This window comes from Rattus rattus, chromosome 18 (genome assembly GCF_011064425.1).
Source record: "Rattus rattus isolate New Zealand chromosome 18, Rrattus_CSIRO_v1, whole genome shotgun sequence".
NCBI lineage: Eukaryota > Metazoa > Chordata > Mammalia > Rodentia > Muridae > Rattus > Rattus rattus.
Genome location: NC_046171.1, coordinates 25,292,248 through 25,313,792, shown reverse-complemented (window position 1 = coordinate 25,313,792; position 21,545 = coordinate 25,292,248). Strand labels below are relative to the sequence as shown.

At 46.2% G+C, this 21,545-nt stretch overlaps 1 protein-coding gene across 1 annotated transcript in view; it reads left to right on the top strand.

Moving 5' to 3' along the window:
• The window catches only part of Mcu (mitochondrial calcium uniporter), a 165,972-nt gene extending 149,022 nt beyond the window's left edge, over positions 1-16,950 (top strand). The window contains exons 4-8 of the mRNA XM_032888810.1: positions 103-207; positions 8,363-8,523; positions 10,190-10,393; positions 12,664-12,780; positions 15,129-16,950. Coding sequence (XP_032744701.1) covers positions 103-207; positions 8,363-8,523; positions 10,190-10,393; positions 12,664-12,780; positions 15,129-15,206 — 665 coding nt within the window. The 3' untranslated portion in view covers positions 15,207-16,950. The remainder of the gene's footprint in view (positions 1-102; positions 208-8,362; positions 8,524-10,189; positions 10,394-12,663; positions 12,781-15,128) is intronic.
• Positions 16,951-21,545: the final 4,595 nt, after the last annotated feature.

Below are 21,545 nucleotides of genomic sequence, written 5' to 3'. Positions count from 1 at the left end.
ACTTTAAAGCTATTTGAGATTTGGGGGTTTATGTTGTGTTTTTTTCTAATCGTTCTTAAATAATTATGGACCCATGACACGTTTTATTTAAATCGTTCACAGATGGTGTTCGAGTTGCTGCCTCCACGGGGATAGACCTCCTGCTCCTCGATGACTTTAAGCTTGTCATTAATGACTTAACATACCACGTACGGCCACCAAAGAGAGGTAAAAACAGCTTGAGTAAGGTTTGTTAATGTGGAAGACCTTTGGGAAGAACTTCGTTTTCCCATGAGTAGCCTGGGAACAGACGACACTGTCTTCCCACTCAGTGCAGGGAACCGTTCTGGTTCAGAGCGCATGAGTGTCTGGCTACACCTTCAACACTTGACTTCCAGCTCAGTCCTGGAGAGCCTGCTCATTCCATCTCACTTACGAGAAAGTCCTAACCATAAGCTCCTTCCTGACCCGTTTTTTCTTCTCTTTAAATATTTTTTATTATACGTGTGTGTGTCTGTCTGTCTGTCTGTCTGTCTGTCTACCATTGCATACTAGTAAAGGACAACTCTTGGGAATCAGTTCTTTTCCTCCATCATGAAAGTACCTTGTTTTTAAAACAAAATGCCAAACATTCTGTTTACCAACTGAAAACTCAGGACCCAGACTGTGGTGACAGCTCACAGAGGCAGGAGCAGCACCAGCTAACCTTCCTGCTCCACCGTTGTGCCAGAGGAGAAAGCTCTTTCTCCTTCTCCTTGCTGGCGTAACACCCTCCAGCCCGATGTCCACCTTTCCACGTGTGTGTTCCACCCCTGTGGCTGGTTGCTTGCTCTGCCTCTTGACCAATGGCTGACTTTATTTAATCCTGTTTACAGAAAGCCCTGCTCCAGGGCTGAGCAGACCACTAGAAGCAGGACTTTTCAGTGACTAACACGATCTCAAGGTTCACAGTGTGATCAAATACCTGGCAGCAGTCCCTCAGACCGAGCTCTGGTGCTCAGGCTCAGCAGCAGGCACCGTGACCCACTGACCCACTGACCCACTGACCCACTGAACTAACCCACCAGCCTTTCCCTTTCCTTGCAGAAGGATCTCAGTTGGCTTACAGTTCCAGAGGAACACTGTCTATCATGACGGGACATGTGACTCTTACATACTAAACTAACATGCAGGGAATCTCTATGCTTAAGTAAGGGTTTCTCTGTTCTATTAAACACTGTGCTAGGTATTAGTCATTTTTCTTTCTCTGATGGTTCACATCCAGCAGTCTAAAGTCAGGTATTGTACAGACATGACTTGGGTTAGTAAGTGCACGGGAATTATTAATACAAACTGTATTAGATAGACCTGACTTACAAAAGTATGTCTAAGTTTACTTTAAGCATATACAGAACCTAAACACATCACATATGACTGAACAAAATCATCTCACACAAAGCCTGCTTTATCATAAATTTCTGATAATCTCATCTACAACACACAGCTGGGTATTTTTTAGACATAGTTAAATGCACATATGTAAAACACGGTGTCAAACAAAACTCACTAGCAACACATGTAGCATATGATAGACCGTTGATTGATTATCTCTGTGATCCATGACTGAGTGGAAACAGCTACTGGCAGGCTCTGACAGATATCACTAACATGAAAAAAGGACCAGATTTCAAGGAATCCAGATTGCTGCTAAATTCATAGTCCCCACTGTAAAACTCAGAATATTCCAAGTCCTATGGCTGTCCATGACCCTTAGGAACTTCTGACATACACATACTTACTTATTTATGTGTGGAGGGGGAAAGTGGTGTTCATCTTGGGGACACATTTTAAGAGGGCACCAAAGCAAGGTAATACTTCAGTGGCCTGTTTTACACACACACACACACACACACACTCACTCACACACACACACACACACACACTCTCACACACACACATACGTAAACCGTGTGCCTCAGCATTGCTGGTTTTTTTCATCTCCAGCTCCCTGTGGCTCTGCCCTGTGTCGATGCCCAGCAGCCCCTCTGAAATAGCATTGCTTCTTATGTCTCTGGACCATCTCTCTCTCTCTCTTTGCCCTGAGATATTTGTCATCTCCCCTTCCGAATGCCCCTTCCACAGTCTCTGCTCATACACGAACTTCCTAGGCCAGAGGTTCTCAACCTCCCTCATGCTGCTACCCTTCAACACAGTCCCCATAGTCTGGTGACCCATAACCATAAAAGCCATAAGTGTAAGTTTGCCGTTGTGCATCTCAATGTGAACGTCTGATATGCCATCCCTAAAGGGGACCCATAACCATAAAAGCCATAAGTGTAAGTTTGCCGTTGTGCATCTCAATGTGACGTCTGATATGCCATCCCTAAAGGGGTCGAGAACCACCCTCCTAGGACATCTCTTTTTAATCCTACTCTTTGAATTTTACTAAAGCCAGGCCGTAGAGGCACACACGATTAACCCCAGCGCTTAGGAGGCAGAGGCAAGCTGACCTCTATGAGTTCAAGGCCAGCCTGATCTACACGGTGACTTCCAGGACAGTAAGGGACACGCAAATTTTTGTCTCAAAAAATCAAAGAAAATGTTCAGAGTGGAAGTCTGACACCCCCAATACAGTCCATGTTGGCCTTACCAGATCAGATCACCCCACGTCCCATCGTGGTCCCTTCCCCCCCTCCTTCCTCTCCTCCATTTTCTCATGTTAAAATCATCATGTCAGCTTGCCCATGACACCCCAAAGGATCCTGTTCGTTCTTCCTCTGGCTCCAAACAAACTGAAAGGGATTAGCCTCTGAATTCTGCCTCTTCTTTTTCTCTGTAAACGCCCTCTGAGAAGGCGGGCTCCGTGACTCACGGTCACTCCATGTTGAAGGAATTAAGGAACCAAATGGGGAACATTTTCTTTGCCAGAGGCCAGACTTCCTTGTCTGACAACAGGAAAAGAATGAATGAACGAGTGAACGAGTGAAGTGTAACACTCAGGAAAGTAAAGATGCGAGTTTCCATATACAGTGCACACACTAAGGGCTTTCATTTGGCATAATGACCAAATAATGATCCAATAATGTGTCGGTGCTTTCAAACGGAAATAAATGCTTTCTCTCTCTCTCTCTCTCTCTCTCTCTCTCTCTCTCTCTCTCTCCTCTCTCTCTTTTAATAAAGCTGCTCTCAAGCAGATTAAGGAAAACTAAAGCAGAAACTGATTGTAGGAGGAATTAATATTTGATTCACGGGCGATTTTTTTTTTTCTTTTTCTGTGACTCAAAACTATGAGGTATCTGCCCAGCTTCACTAGAAATTGATTGGGATATGAAGTTCTCAGGGGTCAAAAGTCTAAAATCTATGGAGGGAACTGTAACCCAAAGGGTGGGGTTTGGTAAACTCAACAGGATTCTGGAAGATTTTGTTGTTGTTGTTGTTGTTGTTTATCTTTGGTCTTTGAGCCAGTCTTACTATAGAGCTGAGGCCAGCCTCAGATTATCAATCCTACCACCCCTCCCATCTCCTACCACCCCTCCCCTCTCCTACCACCCCTTCCCCTCTCCTACCACCCCTCCCCATCTCCTACCACCCCTCCCTCTCCTACCACCCCTTCCCCCCCTACGACCCTCCCTCACCACCCCCTCCCCTTCCCCTCTCCTATGGCCCCCCTCCCCTCCCCTACCATCCCTCCCCTCCACCACCTCCCCATCTCCTACCACCCCTCCCTCTCCTCCCCTTCCCTCTCCTACCACCCCTTCCCTCCCACGACCCTCCCCTCTCCTACCATCCCTTGCTCCCCTTTTACCACCCTTCCCCTCTCCACCATCCTACCCCTCCCCTTCTGCTGTCACCACATGTCTGGCTTCATACATAGCTTTAAAAAATTGTGTGTGTGGTGGCATAGTGTGGCTTTTGAGAACTAAAAATACTCTGGATGTCGTATAAACTATCACACATGCCAGGCTCCAAAGACAGAGGGCTCATTCTCAGCCCAGAATGGCCACATGCCATGTTTACAAGGGCTGTAGGTGGTGTGGGTCCTTAAATGTTGACATCCCTGTGCCTGAGCCAGGGGAACAAGAGGACCTGTATTCCAGGTTGGAACAGGGAGATGTGTCATAGAGGAGGGCTAGTCACCAACGCTGGCACATTCTTTAGTAGTCACGGCTGGTGGCCACTGACATCTCAAACAGAAGTGAGACCATAGAAAGGCAGCTAACCGCCTTTCTCTTCCTGGAAAGGAAGGGAACCCATGTCACAAGAGGATCCGACTTCCCCACTAGGAGAATCATCAAGATTGGCACCACTAAAGCCAGTTCCCATTTAGCCATCCAGGAAGCTGGAGAGCTAGCTCACTTCCTAATGATATGGCTCAGGAGCGAGGTCGAAAAGGCAAACTAACCAGGGATAATGACTGCCTTGTTAGAGACCAGAGAGCCAAGTTATAGCTCATTATATTAGCATAGCTCTCTGCCGTTATTATTCTGGGACTGCTGGTGTGTGCAGTGTGTGTACATAACAGTGTGTGTGTGTGTGTGTGTGTGTGTGTGTGTGTGTGTGTGTGTGTGTGTGTGTGTGTGTAGCATGCAGGATCCAGCCCTTAGCTCTATTGCTAAGCCATTGCTAAGCTTTTGCATTTCCTATGACTTCATCTTCAGTGACTTCTCCAGGTCAGGGGTTGGGGTTACAGTTGTCACCTGTGTCTCGACAGTACCTTACAGTCACATCATCCTTGTTAAGGCAACCTGACAAATGAATCATAAACTCTGACTCTACTAAGGCTTTACCAGTGCAGACTCCAAAAGATAACTTCACTTTCGGCCAGGTAGAATCCATCTCTGTGACCTATAGCTTATCACTGTCCAGTTTTTAAGTTGCTGTTAGTAAGCATTGGGTGGTATGTTACTTTGTTGTTATGATGTAATGGGTAACACCTTCATAAGGTTCAGCTCCCAAAGTCTAAAATATTCTTACATAAACTCACCCAATCCCCTTCCCCAGCTTTCCTTTATGGCACAGAAGCATGTTTTGGGCAAATGGCGACATATCACACGTACTATTTGTATCATTTATTGGTCACATTTCAGTTCATGGAGCAGAGCCGTGTGAATATTATAAGATTAAAGGGGCTGGGGAGAAAGTTAGTCAGGAAGTGCTTGCCTCATTCGCAGTTCTCTGAACATGTAGGAAGAGTCCAGCGTGGTGGCCGTACCCAGAGCTGGGGAGGCAGAGACAAGCAGATCCCTGGGGCTCACGGACCAGGTGGTCTAACCTAATGGTAAGCCCCAGGTCAGACCTGTGTCAAAGGTAGTGAACCATGTTCTGAGGATGACACTTGAGGCTGTCCTCTAGCCTCTGCACACACATGCACATACATGAATACACATGTACCCATACACAGGCATGAAAATATTCATGGTAGGAAGAAGACCACTGACAGTTACAGCTATAGCTGAAGAAGAGAGGATCTAAAAGGGAAGCTCAGAGGATCAGGGAAAAGTCAGAAATGTTGATGCTTTGGCACCATGGATGAACCGTGGTCGTTAAGAACCTGGAAATACATGTGCGTCCAGGTTTTAATGGAAAACTATGATGAAGCACTTTAATGTAGTAGAGAAATCCTTCTGTGTTGTTAAATGGGACTTTCCGGCACAGGGCTTTGAGTTTAATTCCCAGTGCCCAAAAAGAAAACTCTGTGATATTAAAATGTTTCGTTTCTGCCCTGTCAAATATAATACATAAGTAAGTAGACTGTAGCTGAAGAGCTGGATTTTTCAGTAATTTAAATTTAGCACCTGGGAAGGTATAGAGTGTTAGTCAGAAGATTAAACAAACAAACAAACAAACAGAAGTTGAAAAAGTTCACCAACGCATTGTATTGTTGAACAACACTAAGAGTAGATTTTGTATTCTCATTATAAAAAGTATACATATATATATATACATATATATGTTATATATATATATGTATATATATACACGTTTTACTCATTAGTTAAAAATATACAGAAGCATGTGGCTAGTGGCCCCATGTTGGACAGGCCATTTTTAGAAGGTTCTGGGCCTGGGTTTGCTGCTAACCAACAAATGCTGCAAACGCGGGGGAGCGGGTGCAGCTGGTAGCAGCAGACATCTCTGGTCGGCCTCATTCCTAACCTCAGCATCGTCCAAGTGTGGTGCTGTCGGCTTCACTTCTCCTCCCAAAAATCTCACAGCCATGCAGAGAAATGCATTCTGGGAAAAACACTCCGATTTTGCACATTGACCAGGCATAAAAGCCTAACTAACCCACTTCCCTCACCTAGTAAGAGGCTCTAGGGCCCTTCCGTGCCAGTTAGTAAGGAATTCCTCCTCCACAACCACCCTGCTGTATTTGTTTGGATGAGGTCTGTCCTGTATCCGTGTATCACCCCCTCCATCCCCCTCCCCTGTCCATCATCTGTCCGTCCTGTGCCCCACCCACCCACCCACCCCAGTCCTCCAATGCTTGTTTTCTGATTTGCCAGCAGGACTTGGAGTCTTGATCTTTTGACATAGTTTTTACATGCAACTTTGAATGTATGGGAGGACAAGATGTAGAACTGTTGCGACAGAGGGAGTGTGGATCAGAGTTCAGATTTTAAAGAAGAAGAAAAAACACTGTGGAATGAGAAAACAACCCAGCAGAGTGGGGGTGGGGGGGATGTACCACCTTAGTGAGCACGGGAAGACTGATGGAAAATTACAGTTCAGAGGCATGGGGATGCTTGCCTGAGATCCCAGCTCAGGAGACAGAGGTAGAAGGGTCGTGAGATGAATTCAAGGCCAGCCTAAGCTGCATAATGAGACATTGTCTCTTAATCAATTAACTAATTAATTCTGAATGGTAGAACCCATAGCCTGAGGGTTTTTTAACTAACACATTTTAATGACTTGCTAATAGAAGTTTCCTTTATTGTAAAACAAATGCAAACCTTGTTTCCAAAGACTGATCAAACACAAAGACCAAGGGTTTGCTCATGGTAGCCATCATAACAGGGGCCATGGAAGCACACGGGCAACTAGGGGCCATGGAAGCACACGGGCAACTAGGGGCCATGGAAGCACATGGGCAACTAGGGACCATGGAAGCACACGGGCAACTAGGCATGGAACTAGAGCGCATCTGAGGGCTGCATCTCCACCCAAAAGCAGGAGGCCATGAGCACACTGGGCATGGCTTAAAGCCTCAAAGCCCACTTCCCATAACACACTCCTTCCACAAGGCCACCAACTGGAGACCCCAAACAGTTCCACCAACTGGAGACCAAGCATTCAAACAGCCGAGCCTATGGGGCCATCCTCACTCAAACCAACACAGCACAGGGTACTGTTTGGGAGAGAACCCTTTTATCCACAGAGACTTCTTGTCAACTTCAGGATTTATCTTTTCGAAAGAGGCCGAGTTGCAGGGGGAGCAGGGGCTTGCAGCAGATACACCTTGGCTCAGCTCTCGGCCTGGGAGTTAGGAGCGGTGGGTTCCACCACATCACAGGAAGGTTCCGGACAAGTTACAGAAGAAACGCCATCCAGAATGGCGTGTCCTTGTGTGGAAATGCTGTATCCCATGTGAGATTGCCGCTTTGCCTCAGGGTGGGTCCTGTTGTCATGATGACTTCAAGAGTCACAGAGTCTTGTCCACATCACCGCTGACTCTGTAAACATTTACTGAAGCTCCGGAAGATTCCACGTTGAAGGCTTCATCATTTACTCTCCAGTCTACACCCTGGCCTTGCACAGATTACTGTGATTAACTTTTTGAGATATGCAATTGTGTCTGTTGGGATATTACTGCTTTTTAGGACTGAGGATTGAACGGGCTACACAAGGTCCCCAGCCACACCCACCACGGGGGGTTACCCTTCGAGTTTCCCTTGGCCATGTCTGTATTCGTAGAACTTGAACGTCCATGAATAAAATAGTGGGTGTTGATTTCAAGGTTTGGAGTTGCCCTCATGTGACTATACTTCCTTGATATGCAGACTGATTTTTTAAAAAGCAGAGATTCAGTTTAATGCTGGAAGTCTCCTGTAGTGGATGGAATGGCCGTATCATTTCCTAATAGTTCTGGGAATAGCATTTAAAGTGTTCAGTGCTGCCTACATTTGTATTTATTTATGTAGGTGTGCAGGTGCACATGCTTTGAGTGTGTGCGTACTCGTGCACATGTGAAAGTCAGGGGGCAGCCTATGGGAATTACTTCTCTCCTTCCACCACGTTGTTCCCTGGGATTGAACTCGGGACATCGGGCTTGGTGGCAGGCACCTTTGCCCACTGAGCCATCTCCTGGCCAAGATATTCAATTGTTATTTTATTTTAAGGTTTTTTTTTTTTTATTCTTCTCTCATACATCACATCCTGACCCCATCACAACCCTTCCTTTTAGACCTCCTGAGCCATGAAAACGCAGAGACCCTGAACGATGTGAAGACCCTGGTCCAGCAGCTCTACACCACACTGTGCATTGAGCAGCATCAGCTTAATAAGGAGCGGGAGCTCGTGGAGAGGTTAGAGGACCTCAGACAGCAGCTGGCCCCCCTGGAGAAGGTGAGACTCCCTCAGCCTCCCCCTGCATTACCCTTTCCCCCAGTACGCATGGGCTTCTGTGTCTCACTGTGATACAATCCGGACCACTCGTTCAAATTGGTCCATTAACTTTTTGGTCTGAACCACTAAAAAAGTTTCCATCACAGCCAGAAGAAAGGAAATTGAAGCTCAGTGATAGACCAAGAACCCCAAGGTCCATTTGTACCGCCCCGTACCAGATTTACCACTGCTGATACAAAGACTAGAATTACTGCTGACCCCGAGAGCTTCTGGTTGTAGAGGGTGTCAGATGAATAGTATATGGGACACTATTTATGTAAAGTTGTGCTATAGGAAATGTCTATGGTATTATTGATACAGAAAATAAACCCTAAAGCAGTGTAGATATGATCCAGGTTTCATTTATTTATTTATAAATCTGCCAACACCCGCACGACACAGTGAGCTCATGCAGACAGCAGAGGACAACAGGCAGGAGTCTGTTTTCTCCCTTAAGTGTGGGTCCCAGGAATCGAACTCACATCATCAACCTTGCTGGCAAGCTCCCTTACCCACTGAGCACCTCACAGCCACTATGATTCAGGTTTTAATGTGTCATTCACACACCTGTACTCGTCTGTACTTACACACGAAGGACACTACAGTTGTAGGCCCAGGACTGATTTTCTCCTTTCACTTTTTAGAAACATTAACCTGAATGTTTGTAACATTGCCGGTGCAGCCACAGCTCACTTACTGACGGGGACACATTCTGAGAAATGTCTCTACGAGATTCCACTGTGGGAACCTCACAGGGTGTATTTGCACAGAGATGGTGGATGTCCTCAGTCAGCTGGGCTCTCATTACAGTCTTAAGATCCGGTCATCCTGCACATATGAGGCTTGTGTAACAGCCTCTAACATAGCAACAGAAAGCAGAGGTGTTTAGAATCACCTTCCCCATAGCGTAGCTTCTCTTCAAGAATCACATCACCTTTTGATGTGCTAACAGTGCAGTGGCCTTACTTTCGCCAGCATCGCCACAAACATGTGAATCACACACTGTCTTTTGGGAGCACATCGTATATGGGGTCCCTCACTGACCAAAACGACAGTGTGGCATGGGACTATATTTTCATTTTAAGAAACTGGATAATCAGGACTGAGGAGCAGAATAAGTACCTTTCACATTGTGCCTGTGCTCTCGTAAAGACAGTTGTTACTACATCGATACCACCATGTAGCACAATCCTGGGGTGTCCTCGTCTGTGTCCCTTGTTAGAGGGGATTCTGCAGACGTCGTCCTGAGTCCATTCACTCAGCACCCACAGACTGCTCACTCTGTTGTCCTGGCGTCGGCGTTTGAACTGAAGCAGATAATGGATGACGTCCAGCACACCCATAAGCAGATGTCGCGGCTTTTGTTCTTCTCTTTCAAAAAAAGTTAGCCTTGCAGGTGGACGAACCCACTTCCAGGGTAAAACTCTAATAAAGCACACAGAAATCTTTGCTGTCGCTACAGACATTCTGTTCAGTGAGCCCTGCAGCTGTTATTAGGTTACGTTTGCTGGAATCGACTCCAGCTTGCCGGAAGGCCCTGTTCCTTTAATGGACGTAGAGCAGTTTAAAGAGTTTGTGAGTTGGCTCTAAAAGCAAGTGACTAATGTTGTCCACGTGTGCCCCATAGGTACGGATTGAAATTAGCAGGAAAGCGGAGAAGAGGACCACTCTGGTGCTATGGGGAGGCCTTGCCTACATGGCCACACAGTTTGGCATTTTGGCCCGGCTTACCTGGTGGGAATACTCCTGGGACATCATGGAACCGGTCACCTACTTCATCACGTATGGAAGCGCCATGGCCATGTATGCGTATTTTGTAATGACGCGCCAGGTGAGGGTCCCTCTCCACGCCTCCTTTTACAGACTGGGAATGGAGTTCACGTGACAACTCTCAGTTAGGTGTCGGCATGGTCGGGGGTGCTAAACATGGACAGGGAAGTGCAGGCCACTAGGACTCATGTGCATAGATGCTTCCAGAGTTAAGAGCATGGTAAGGCAAGTAAGAACAGAACGGTGTGCCTCTGTAGGGGATGTGTTCGCCTTTTTGCTAATATTTAGTTATTTGTTTGCTGTTTGTAATATTATTTTTAAAGTTCTGAGGCTCAAACCCTCATATACACTAGACAGGTGCCCTACCATTGAGCTACCTCCCCAGCCCTACTGGCTTCATTTTCTGTCCATGCTCCACCGCTGAGCCCCACGCTCTACCACTGAGCCATACCTGAGCCCCACACTCCACCACACCCAGTGACAGATCAACTCTGATCAGTCTGTCTTTAGTGGTAATTCACGGCTTTAAATACAACAAACTATCCCTGACATAAAGATCTCCCCTCTCCTTCCCTCCCCTGCCTTGCCCTCCCACCCCCTCCCCTTCTCATGCCATCTTCAGTCTGGAAAGTTCTCACTATTCCTTTCTGTCCTATTTCAAAGCTTACTTAAATTCTCATCTTTCGGGAATGTTTAATCATTTTTCTACAGCTCCTTGTCTCCCTTTTCTCTTGAGACACTGCGGTGAACTATTCTTTTCTATTTCTTGCTGTCTCACTATTATTGGCTCAGTGTCTTTTCCGTCAAAGGAGACTATAATATCCCCCTTTACTTGGCTTTGTGTGTGCGTGTGAAAAGGTGTGGTTTGTTTGCTTTGGGGAACAGTTCACACTTTGTAATTCCATGTGGCCTGGTGCCTGCCTGGGCCTCCGTGTGCCGGGTTACCCGTGTGCTCCCTCACGCCTGCCCAGCCTGGCGTTGTTCACGTCTCGCTCCCTTGCCCTGTAACGTGGTTCCTTACATCTCGAGGGCTAAATAAAATGAACAGATGAAGAAACAGAGCCACACACTTGGGCACCCACTAGAACCTTCCCAGCTACACTTCAATTCAGAAACAGTTTTTGATATATTCTTGCCAGTCTAAAACTTTTAAAATGGCATTTGTGGATTTTTGCATTTCTTCGATTATGAAAAGATTAAGCCCTCTCACATCTGCCAAAATGTCTGTGCACCTTTGGCTAAGGTGAACTGAACCCCAATGTGTCCTGGCCCCAAGCTTCTCTTTCCGGTAAACGTTCCTATCACATTCCCGTCTGTTGAGTTCATTTGTGAGTAGCTGTTTGTGAAAACTAAATTATCTGGATTATCTAACAGTGGAAATACAGAAGATGCTAGGTACGTGTCACACAACCACAGTCTAGCACGTAGGTAACAGGCAGGAGAGTGTTGTAAGTTCAAGGTCATCCTGATTTACACAGAGAATTCTAGGCCAGTTTGAACTGGGAGGGAGGGGTGGCAGGGGTGACACTGCCCCAGAAAGCTCAGCTTTGTACACGGTCACTGGGGCTTTGCAGCACTGCGGTGCTAGTCTGGAGCTCAGTGGCAACTCTCCTTCATTGCCTCGTACTTGTATCTTTAATGCTGTGTCTGTCCTGGGTTCCATGCTCCACTGGACTTCCAGAATCCTGTTACTGCCCCCAAGTGACAAGTTATGACATAGCAGTGTAAACAATTTGGTCACACCTCTGACCAGAAACATTTAGCCAATCGATTTACATAATTTCTTAGGTTAAACATTAGCTTACCTAACTAGCATCTCTAATTAGCACCATGAGCTAAACGACTGTTAAGCTTCATCTAAACACTTCGGAGTCGTTACAGTGATGGCTACATTCGTTCTCAACATAAAGGGTCTTTGTAAGACAGCAAATCCCTTGAAATAATGAAAGCTGGTGAATCCAGGCCTGCTAGCACATACCTATCACCATCCCAGCTTAGCCATGGTAGAGGAGACAGCAGCACTGGGGGTCTACAGGGCAATGGGAAATGAATAGACAGTAGCTGAGAAAGAACAGCTAAAGCCTGGAACAGGGCACGTGTTCAAGTCCCAGCTGCCTGGGGGATGAGGCAAGGGTCCAGGCCAGCCCAGGAAACATAGGAGAGCACAAAGGCAAACAAATGTGTAGGAAATGACTAAATGTGTCACGCAGCATGTTGGACTGTCTGTGTGTACTTAACGTACGGAGTCCGAATTACCAACCACAGTTAATGAGTGTCTTTATAGAGTGCTACTGCCGACGACTAATAGGCTATTTCTCCCTTGTGTTGTAGGAATATGTTTATCCTGAAGCCAGAGACAGACAATACTTATTATTTTTCCATAAAGGAGCCAAAAAGTCTCGTTTTGACCTAGAGAAATACAATCAACTCAAGGATGCAATTGCTCAGGTAAGTTCTCTAGGAATTAAATGAACCCAGCCCCGTCTTACACAGCACCATTATTATTGGTAACTGTGGTCCTTCAATCAGACAGCCTGAAGGAGGGGTCCAGCCCCCATTTCCTGTATAAAGGTGGTTAATAAAAAGCTTTAGCAATGGACGTTTACCTAGAAGGTTGGTTTTTGGTTTTCTGAAGGGAGGTTGGTTTCCTGTTAGAAGGATATCGTTCTGTTTGATGGTTTTAAGGCAGTGCTGACCCAGGCTGTCCTTGAACTCACTGTATAGCAGTTGTGGATGATTCAAACTCTGGTCCTCCTGCCTCCACCTTCCAAGTGTTCGGCCTGACTACCCCGAAGGTTTAGGAGACGCTGAGTGTTGAGATGAGGACTTCAGACACGCTAGGCAGGTGCTCTCACCCCAGCGGGGTTTGCTGGCTGCTGTTGTTGGAGAGACAGTCGGACGCCTGCCCTAGGCTGGCCTCTAACTCCAGGTGACTCTCCTACCTCAGCCTCAGGCACCAGCACTGGGCGTGCGCCTTATGCCGTCACCACACCGGCTCCGGCTCTCATCTCAGCAGATGAAAATGGTGAGCCCCACTGTATTGTTGACACAAACACACTGAAAATTTTAGAGCTTTGTTTCTTTTTCATAGTCAGTTCTTCAGAGCCACCTGGTTTTGAGCTAGAGTCACCCGAAGAGTTTTTTGTTGCTGCTTCCTTGTTGTTTTTCTCTTTTTTTAATCTTTCTACAATGACTGATCCAAAGACTTTCCAAGTGAATTGGACGGAAGCAGCTGCACAAGAGCAAACTGAGCTGTGAGGAGAGCAGGGAGGGCTCGGCAGTGCATGCCGAGGCCGTGCTGGGGGATGTGAGCTTCTTTTCACAGAAGCTGCTCCTCCTTCAAACTCCTGCAGTTCCTTTGACTTGGGTGGGTAAACCCTCACTTTCCCCCCAGAGTCTTGTGGTTGTAGAGCTTTACAACAGTCCCCAGAAGGCCTTCCCTCCTCAGAGTGCTTGGCCGCCCTTCTCTGGGGTGTGGTGTGTGTGTGTGTGTGTGTGTGGTGAGTGTGTGTGTCTGTGTCTATGTCTTTTTGTGTGTCCATACCTGTGTGTGTGTGTCTGTTTGTGTGTATATGTGTATGTCTGTATGTCTGTGTGTGTGTGTGTGTGTGTCTGTGTGTGTGTGTGTGTGTGTGTGTGTGTGTGTGTGTGTGTGTGTGTGTGTGTGTGTGTCCATACCTGTGTGTGTGTGTCTGTGGTATATGTGTATGTCTGTGTGAGTGTGTGTGTGTATGTGTGGTGTGTGTGTGTGTGTCTGTGAGGGGAGGAAAGTGTTGTTTGTATATGTCTGTGTGAGTGTGTCTGTGTGTTTGTGAGCATATGAGTACATGTGCTTGTATGTGTATGTGTGGTGCACATGTGTGTGTGTGTGTGCCTCTGTCTGTGTGTCTGTCTCTCTGTATGCCTGTGCATCTATGTGTGTGTATCTGTGTTTGTGAGTGTGTATGATCATGTACATGTATGTGTGTGTGAGAGAGAGTGTGGGTAAGTGCACACTCACATTGCCTTCTGTGGCTGCATGACATCACTCTGAGCCACGTGTAATCCTGACCAGTCATCTCTGGACCAATACAAATAGAGTAACGTTAGCCCCACCCATGATAACTAATACAGCTACCCAAGGATGAGACCCAAGCATGTGACAGGCTTCAAGGATGCTTCCGTTGACTGCACATCTCTCTTAATACCGCTGTAGCAGTGTTAAGACTCACAGTGAAGTCCGAGGTAGGAAGGATTCCATGAGCTCGAGGTTAACCTAAGCTCCAGAGTGAGACTACATCAACAGCAAAGCCAAGCCTGGTGGTGCACCCTTTAACCCCGGCACTCGGGAGGCAGAGGCGGGCAGATCTCTTGAGTTCAAGGCCAGCCTGGTCTACAGAGTAAGTTCCAGGACAGCCAGGGCAACACAGAAAGACCCTATCTTTTAAAAAACAAAAAAACAAAAAACAAAAACAAAAACAAAACCCTAAACTTTGCTGACTAAAATACTTAAATAGATATCAAATGAATGAATGAAGTCTTAAATGCCAGGGATTAAGACCCGCTCCTCCTAAAGCTGTATGGAGAAATGCTGTCACGCACCATGGTCTCTGCAATCTTAGGCTGGGCTCCTTACCCCCCTGAGCAGGTCTGCTCTGCTGGGAGCCTGGCCGGGCAGCTCTGCCTTGGGCTAAAGACATCCGACTTAGGGTTTTCTGAGTCTCTGAGAGGATGGTCAGGAAGGAGAGCCGTCTCGGTAGGCACTGTCCCTGTAGGCTTCGTTAGCTGCCCTTCCTCACCTGTTGTTTCTATTTTAGGCAGAAATGGATCTTAAGAGACTGAGAGACCCGCTACAAGTACATCTGCCCCTCCGACAGATCGGAGAAAAGGAATGATGAGAGATGAGCGTGAATCCCGGCAGACAGCGCCCCTGTTTGTAACTCACGCCTTTTTAATTAAAGCATGGCAGGTGGAAGCTGGGGCCGTGTGGGGGTAGAGGGTTTTTACCTTTAATTCTAAAAACAAAACACAAAAAGGATCTTAGGGAAAAAGGGATCTTAAATGCCGAGGATCAGGCTTCCTGGAATCCAAGTGCAAAGGGCTTAGCGAATCTCGTCTTGAGCACCCGATTCTGGGTGAGAGTGATGACGTCACAGCTCGAGGGGGTGCTGGGTTTGCTTCGTGCATCTTTGCAGGGTGTGCAAAACACGAACACACCAGCACCCCACTCAGCTCTAGATTTTGTTTTTTTTTTTTAATTTAAAGTTTCTTATTTTTGACATAGGAATATATAAGTAGATAAGAAAATCAAATCTTCTGATGCGTGATTGGCAGAGTCTGAGCCGGTGCGGTTAGCCTGCATTTTAAGCTGGCCCCAGTCTCTGCGGTTACCGACTGTCTCCGTCCTGCACCCTTTCCTGACCACCCACCTACTCCTGGGATTGGTCGGTTACACTGCTTTTGCCCACGTAATCATTGGAATTAATTTATAATTGTTTGATAATTGACACTTAGATTATCTCTTAATGAGATCTCATGTCTGTCTCCTGGGCTCCGAATCACTGTCTAGAAGTCAGTGGCAGTACTGCATGAGGGTTTTTTTGTATTTTGGGTTTTTTTTTGTTTTGTTTTGTTTTGTTTTTTACTAAGTAGTCTTGAGAGGAGGAGGAGATCCCTTCCTTCCTACACCGACCCCGTTGATAACCCTCGCCTCCTGCATACCACGGATCAGGCCAGCGCTCATCCCTGTTCCCAAAGGAGGAGGATGTAAGGTTTACAGATCAGCTAAAGACGGCTCCTCGGCCTCTCAGAACCAGGATGCTCTCTGGTCACCAGACACAGCTTCCTCACCATCACGCGCCCTCACAGCTCGACCACCCCAGTTGCTGTAAATCAAGGGCAGATCTCAAAGGGTGCAGCTCTCTTTTTACCCAGAATACCTTTCTATGGCTTCCTGTAGCCTGTCCTCTCCACCCTGTTTCTTTTTCTCTTAGCGAGAGACAGAACTACTCTTACACTCTTATCAGAGTGATTTCTACCATCTTACCAGACGGCACCTGCGCTCGAAGTCAAAGCGCTCTGCCTAGCGTCCTGTTTTTAACTGTTCTGGGGACAGGATGGCGGTGAGGACGGGGGGGGCTTGCCGCACAGCTGGCTGGGTGTTTGGTTTTCTTTTTTCCCTTCACATGATTCACCCCTCCTCATGGGACAAGGGGTTTCTTTTGCCTCCTCTTTTTGGGATCATTGTGTATGAAAGAAAACCTTCAGAGGACAAACCCAGATTCCAGGTGCCTTGCAGGGTTGAAGGCCAGCCGGGCCACTGCTCCCACCACCAGCTGTCACCGGCCTGTGAGTGAGAGGACGCATGTCTCAGTCCCCAGCCCGCCTCCTCCTTCCTTCCTGGTGTTCAACCTCTCTATTCTTTTCCTCGTGTAGATTGTGTTTAAGCCATCTATCCTGTTTGTGTGCAGGGTTCTTAAGAAGGAATGGCACAGTGCAATGAGCAAATCATCTGGGTGGTGTGGGAGGCAGGGGGGGCAAGCAAGATGTGGAACACGTGTACAATCCTGTATCATTTATGAAATATGTATAAAAAGCAATGTACCTTCTGGAACAATAAATACTTATTCAATTTTTGAATCATGGCATCTTGTTCTTTACAACAAAGCCAGAAAGAAACTGCCTTTCCTGTAATTGTAGCTGGGAAGATTTTTCTGTCTAAAATTTTATTTTATATGGGCGAGACATGATGACACTCATGTTTAATCCCAGTATCTCTTAGGAGGCAGAGGCAGGTGGATCTCTGTGATTTCTAGACCAGAGAGTTCCAGGCCAGCAAGAAATACACAGTCATACCCTGTCTCAAAAAACAAGCAGCGGGCTGGAGAGATGGCTCAGTGGTTAAGAGCACTGACTGCTCTTCCAGAGGTCCTGAGTTCAATTCCCAGCAACCACATGGTGGCTTACAACCATCTGTAATGGGATCTGATGCCCTCTTCTGGTGTGTCTGAAGACAGTGACAGTGTGCTCATGTACATAAAATAAACCTAAACAAACAAACAAACAAAAAAATAAATCAAGGTAGATTTTATAAAAATAGGACTATCGGGGCTGGAGAGATGGCTCAGTGGTTAAGAGCACTGACTGCTCTTCCAGAGGTCCTGAGTTCAATTCCCAGCAACCACATGGTGGCTCACAACCATCTGTAGTGGGATCTGATGCCCTCTTCTGGTGTGTCTGAAGACAGCTACAGTGTACTTATATATAATAAATAAATACATCTTAAAAAAAAATAGGAGTATCAAAGTAAATAAATACATCTTTAAAACAAACAACCCACCCAGCAGCAATGTGGTCTCTGGCTGCTCTGCTGAAGAGTCTGCCCCTCCCCCTGCAGCTTACAGAGCCTCACAGGATACCTCTGAGGTAAGAGAAGCATAAGGTAGGGAAGGGTGAAACTTTCCCATTAACTGCACTCAGCGTTCTGTGCCTGGGGGATTTGAGGCAGATGAAGAGTAAATTATGGTTGGGCTTCTCCGTGGGAAATGGGCAAGCACTTATTCTTTCTGAAAACGCCTGTGCTGTCTGGAAGATGTGGGTATAACATCTACCTTGCGGGGGTTCGTGGCAAATCCTAGACAATGGATGAGTTCTATGACACGATGCTTTGCAAATTATCCACTAAGTACTAGATACTAGTCAAAAGCAACGCTAAACAGAACGGCCATAACTCAGCAATTCTAAGTATGTGTCAGAAAGAATTTGAAGATTCAGATAATGAGGGCGTAATTCAGAAGAACTGCCAAGTGTCCACCAGCACACTTCTGAGGTTCCAGCCACAGATGGCTGGATGTGGCCATGAACAACAGAAGTTCTGACATGCTCTAACACGGATGAACTGTGACAATAATATGCCAAATGGAAAAAAAAACATTAAAACAACGCATTACGATTCCACTTGTGTGAAATATCTAGTCAAATTCACAAAGGTATAAATGATATATTGAGGGCTTGAGTGTAGGAAAGTGTGCGGCTGGGATGTGTTTCCGCCAAGACATCCAACAGATATCTTGGGGCACTGAGGTGCAGGACCTAGTGGGGTAAAAGAACCACAATGCTTTATTATTATATTTTTACAACAACAGGGTGGGGCAGTGCAGTTTGGCTGAGGGAACAGGGGAGACTAGCAGAGGGTCCTGTACTAGAACTGCACATTCTTCTGCCTCTGCACACCCATTCTCTTGAGACTGTGGTCCAGATGAACCATTGCTCCAGAGAAACAACAGGAAGAGAAGAAAGCTAGATCACGTGTAGACCAATGGCTGCGGGGGCGTGCCCCTGCTGTAGATGTTTGTCTCTCTCTTAACTCATGTCTATACATTTTATTTAATGACTCACTGAGTACTTTAAACAGGGGTCATCTGTGTGACCATGGAGCTGCCCATGAGAGCCTGGTGATGACAATGATGCCCCTTCTCTCAGAATCTATCAGTAGCCAATAGTTCAGCGGCAAGGGATAGGGCTCATGAGCCGTCCCTGCCATGACAGATGGTTGACAGGGCAGCCTTGTGCAGGTCAGTGTGGGTAGCCGTGGTTGTTAGTTCACGACTAGAATTGTGTTAAGTCTAGATGGCATTTTGAAGCCTGTCACCCTGTCTCCTGGCTCCTACACACTCCTTGCCCCCTCTTCCTCAGTGTTCCCTGACCCTTACAGGGGGATGACATAAATGCCATTGATTGTTTTTTCCCCAACATCTTTCCTTTTCTTCTCCCTAACAAGACTCACACCATAAAGCACCTTTTGAGTCATTTCCTTGGGATCGTACAGAATGCTTTATATGTTCACATCTGCATATCATTTGCATATCCTTTATAAGTGTGACACCTGCTAAACAGGGCCATGTCCTTCAAACGGCTCTTGCAACTCAGCCCTTGGATTTCCCTCTCCAAGACCTCAGTTTCTCTGTCTTCTCTGCAGAGTCTCCTGCCAGTGACCATTTTTAAATGTTTACTTCCCACAATGCTCTAACCTGGGGCACGCCTCCCTTAGGCAATCTCACCCACTCCCCTAAATACCATTTATATGTTGAAAGCTGTCCCGGTTTGGTTCCGAGATCTCTCCAGAATAGCAAGCTGGTTTCCCCTCCTCCCTGATGTATGGTGGAAAGTTTCTTCCCTGTCACCAGGGTATTTGGGGGCTTAAATTCTAATAACACACACTTTAGGAGAAGTGGAGATACAAACAAGTGCTAACAAAGAAACTATGAGCCAAAACTGAAATCCGGAACATTCCATACACTGACGGTTAAATGACTGGCCATTTTCAGCCAATAGTATAAAGGAGGAAAAGGGACATCTCCAAATGCAGTCTAGAGTAAAACTGATTCATACTAGCAAGACAAATGGGTGTCTAAAACTATTAGAAAAGCTAAACATAGATATCAGATACTGAAGAACGATTCCTGCTTTCCATAGCTGTAATAACAGCCTCCTGGGTGCATAAGAGAGACCATCTCTTAGGAATGCACCGTGGACTGTGACCAGAATAAAATTAATAAGATGTCAGTGAGCTTTGCTGCTGGGCGTTTGGCTTTACTCTTCTGTCTTAAATATATTTAAATTTTCTAACTTTATTTTTAAAGACAGATCAACTAAAAGCAGAAAAAAAAAAAAACTTGACAAAGAGCGGGGGAGGGAAGAATCCTAGCATCCGGGGATTCTTGTTTATTGAACCAAAGGGCTATCTGGTGCAAGTCCTTGACTCCGGCAATCAATCTTGGCAACAAGCCTGGGTTTATCTCAGGCACACGTCCTCTGTTTTTTTCAAACACATATGAAGCACTCGGATGTCTTCTCAGGGACAGGAAACCTTGAGGCTTGTTTTCTTTCTGTTAAAAGCACAGCAGCATTGCCCTGCCATGGAGTCCCACGGTCATCCATCACCGCCATCAAACCACAGCCTACGGCGCTAATGGTCAAGCTGCCCGGGTCCTAAGGGACAGGAAGTAGCACAGTTAGACCCATGCAACCCCTTGTCTACCGGAGACTCCAGCCGGTTCCACTTCCATTCACCATCACAATCTAGAAACGAGCAATCCGATAATAAGCACTAATAGTTTCTGGAAATGGAGCCCTTAGAAGAACGTCACGGTCATTTGGAAAAAGTGTTTAAGACCATAAAGGGCTGCCTTCCCCAAGCAGGCTTCTTTTACCCGTTGATAGAGACATGTTTACTCAGAAAACAAACACAGGTACAGAGGGGATGTGGGGATAAGCTCAGGCTTTGGGGCTTTTAAAGCTGAACAGGGAAAGAGAATTTATTTCCCTCAGATCTATTTAAAATAGATCTTAACACACTTTTAGCCCACCCCACTGATCTGCCCCTTTTGCATTGTATTTTTAGGGTAATTGCTGGGTGCCCACAGCCTAGAATACCATTGACCTTTGAACCCCACATCTGAAGTTACTACACCCAGGCCTGGTGATGTCTAGTGTGCTGGTCCTCATGGTTTTCTTCTTTGATCAAAAGTAAAACTCTAGGTAATTTTAAACTTTCTAGGATCTTGTTAATTAATGGGTAGTTTCACATTTTAAGTCCCTAGTGCTATTTTAGTGTGAGAATTGGTTAAATAAAAACCCTGACACCTCTGCTCCATGGAGAAGGACCCCAGCATGGCACCACCAGATACCACTGCCGGGGTTGGTAATGCCCAAGTAAAGGTTTGAGACTGGAGACCAGAATAAGATACATCTGCAATCTTCTTCAAGAGAATACCAGCCCCTTACAGACCCCTCACTACCTCCTGTGTGTGTGAGTGCGTGTGTGTGTGTGAATGCATCTGTATATGTGTCTGTGTATGTGAGTGTGTGTGTCTGTGTGTGTATGTGTGTGTCTGTGTGTCTTTGTATGAGTATCTGTGTCTATGTGTGTTTGTGTGTGAGAGCGTGCATGTCTATGTGTTTATATCTATGTCTGTGTGTGTGTTTCTGTATGTCTCTCTGTGTGTATGTGTGTATGTGTGTGTGTCTGTATATATGTCTGTATGTGAGTGTGTGTGTATGTTTCTGCGTGTCTGTGTGTGTATGTCTGTGTGTGTGTGTTGCTGTGTCTGTTTCTGTGTGTCTGTGTCTCTGACTACATGTGTGTCTGTGTATGTATGTCTACGTGTCTTTGTATATATGTCTGAATCTATGTGTGTCTGTGTGTGAGAGCATGCGTGTCTATGTGTGTATGT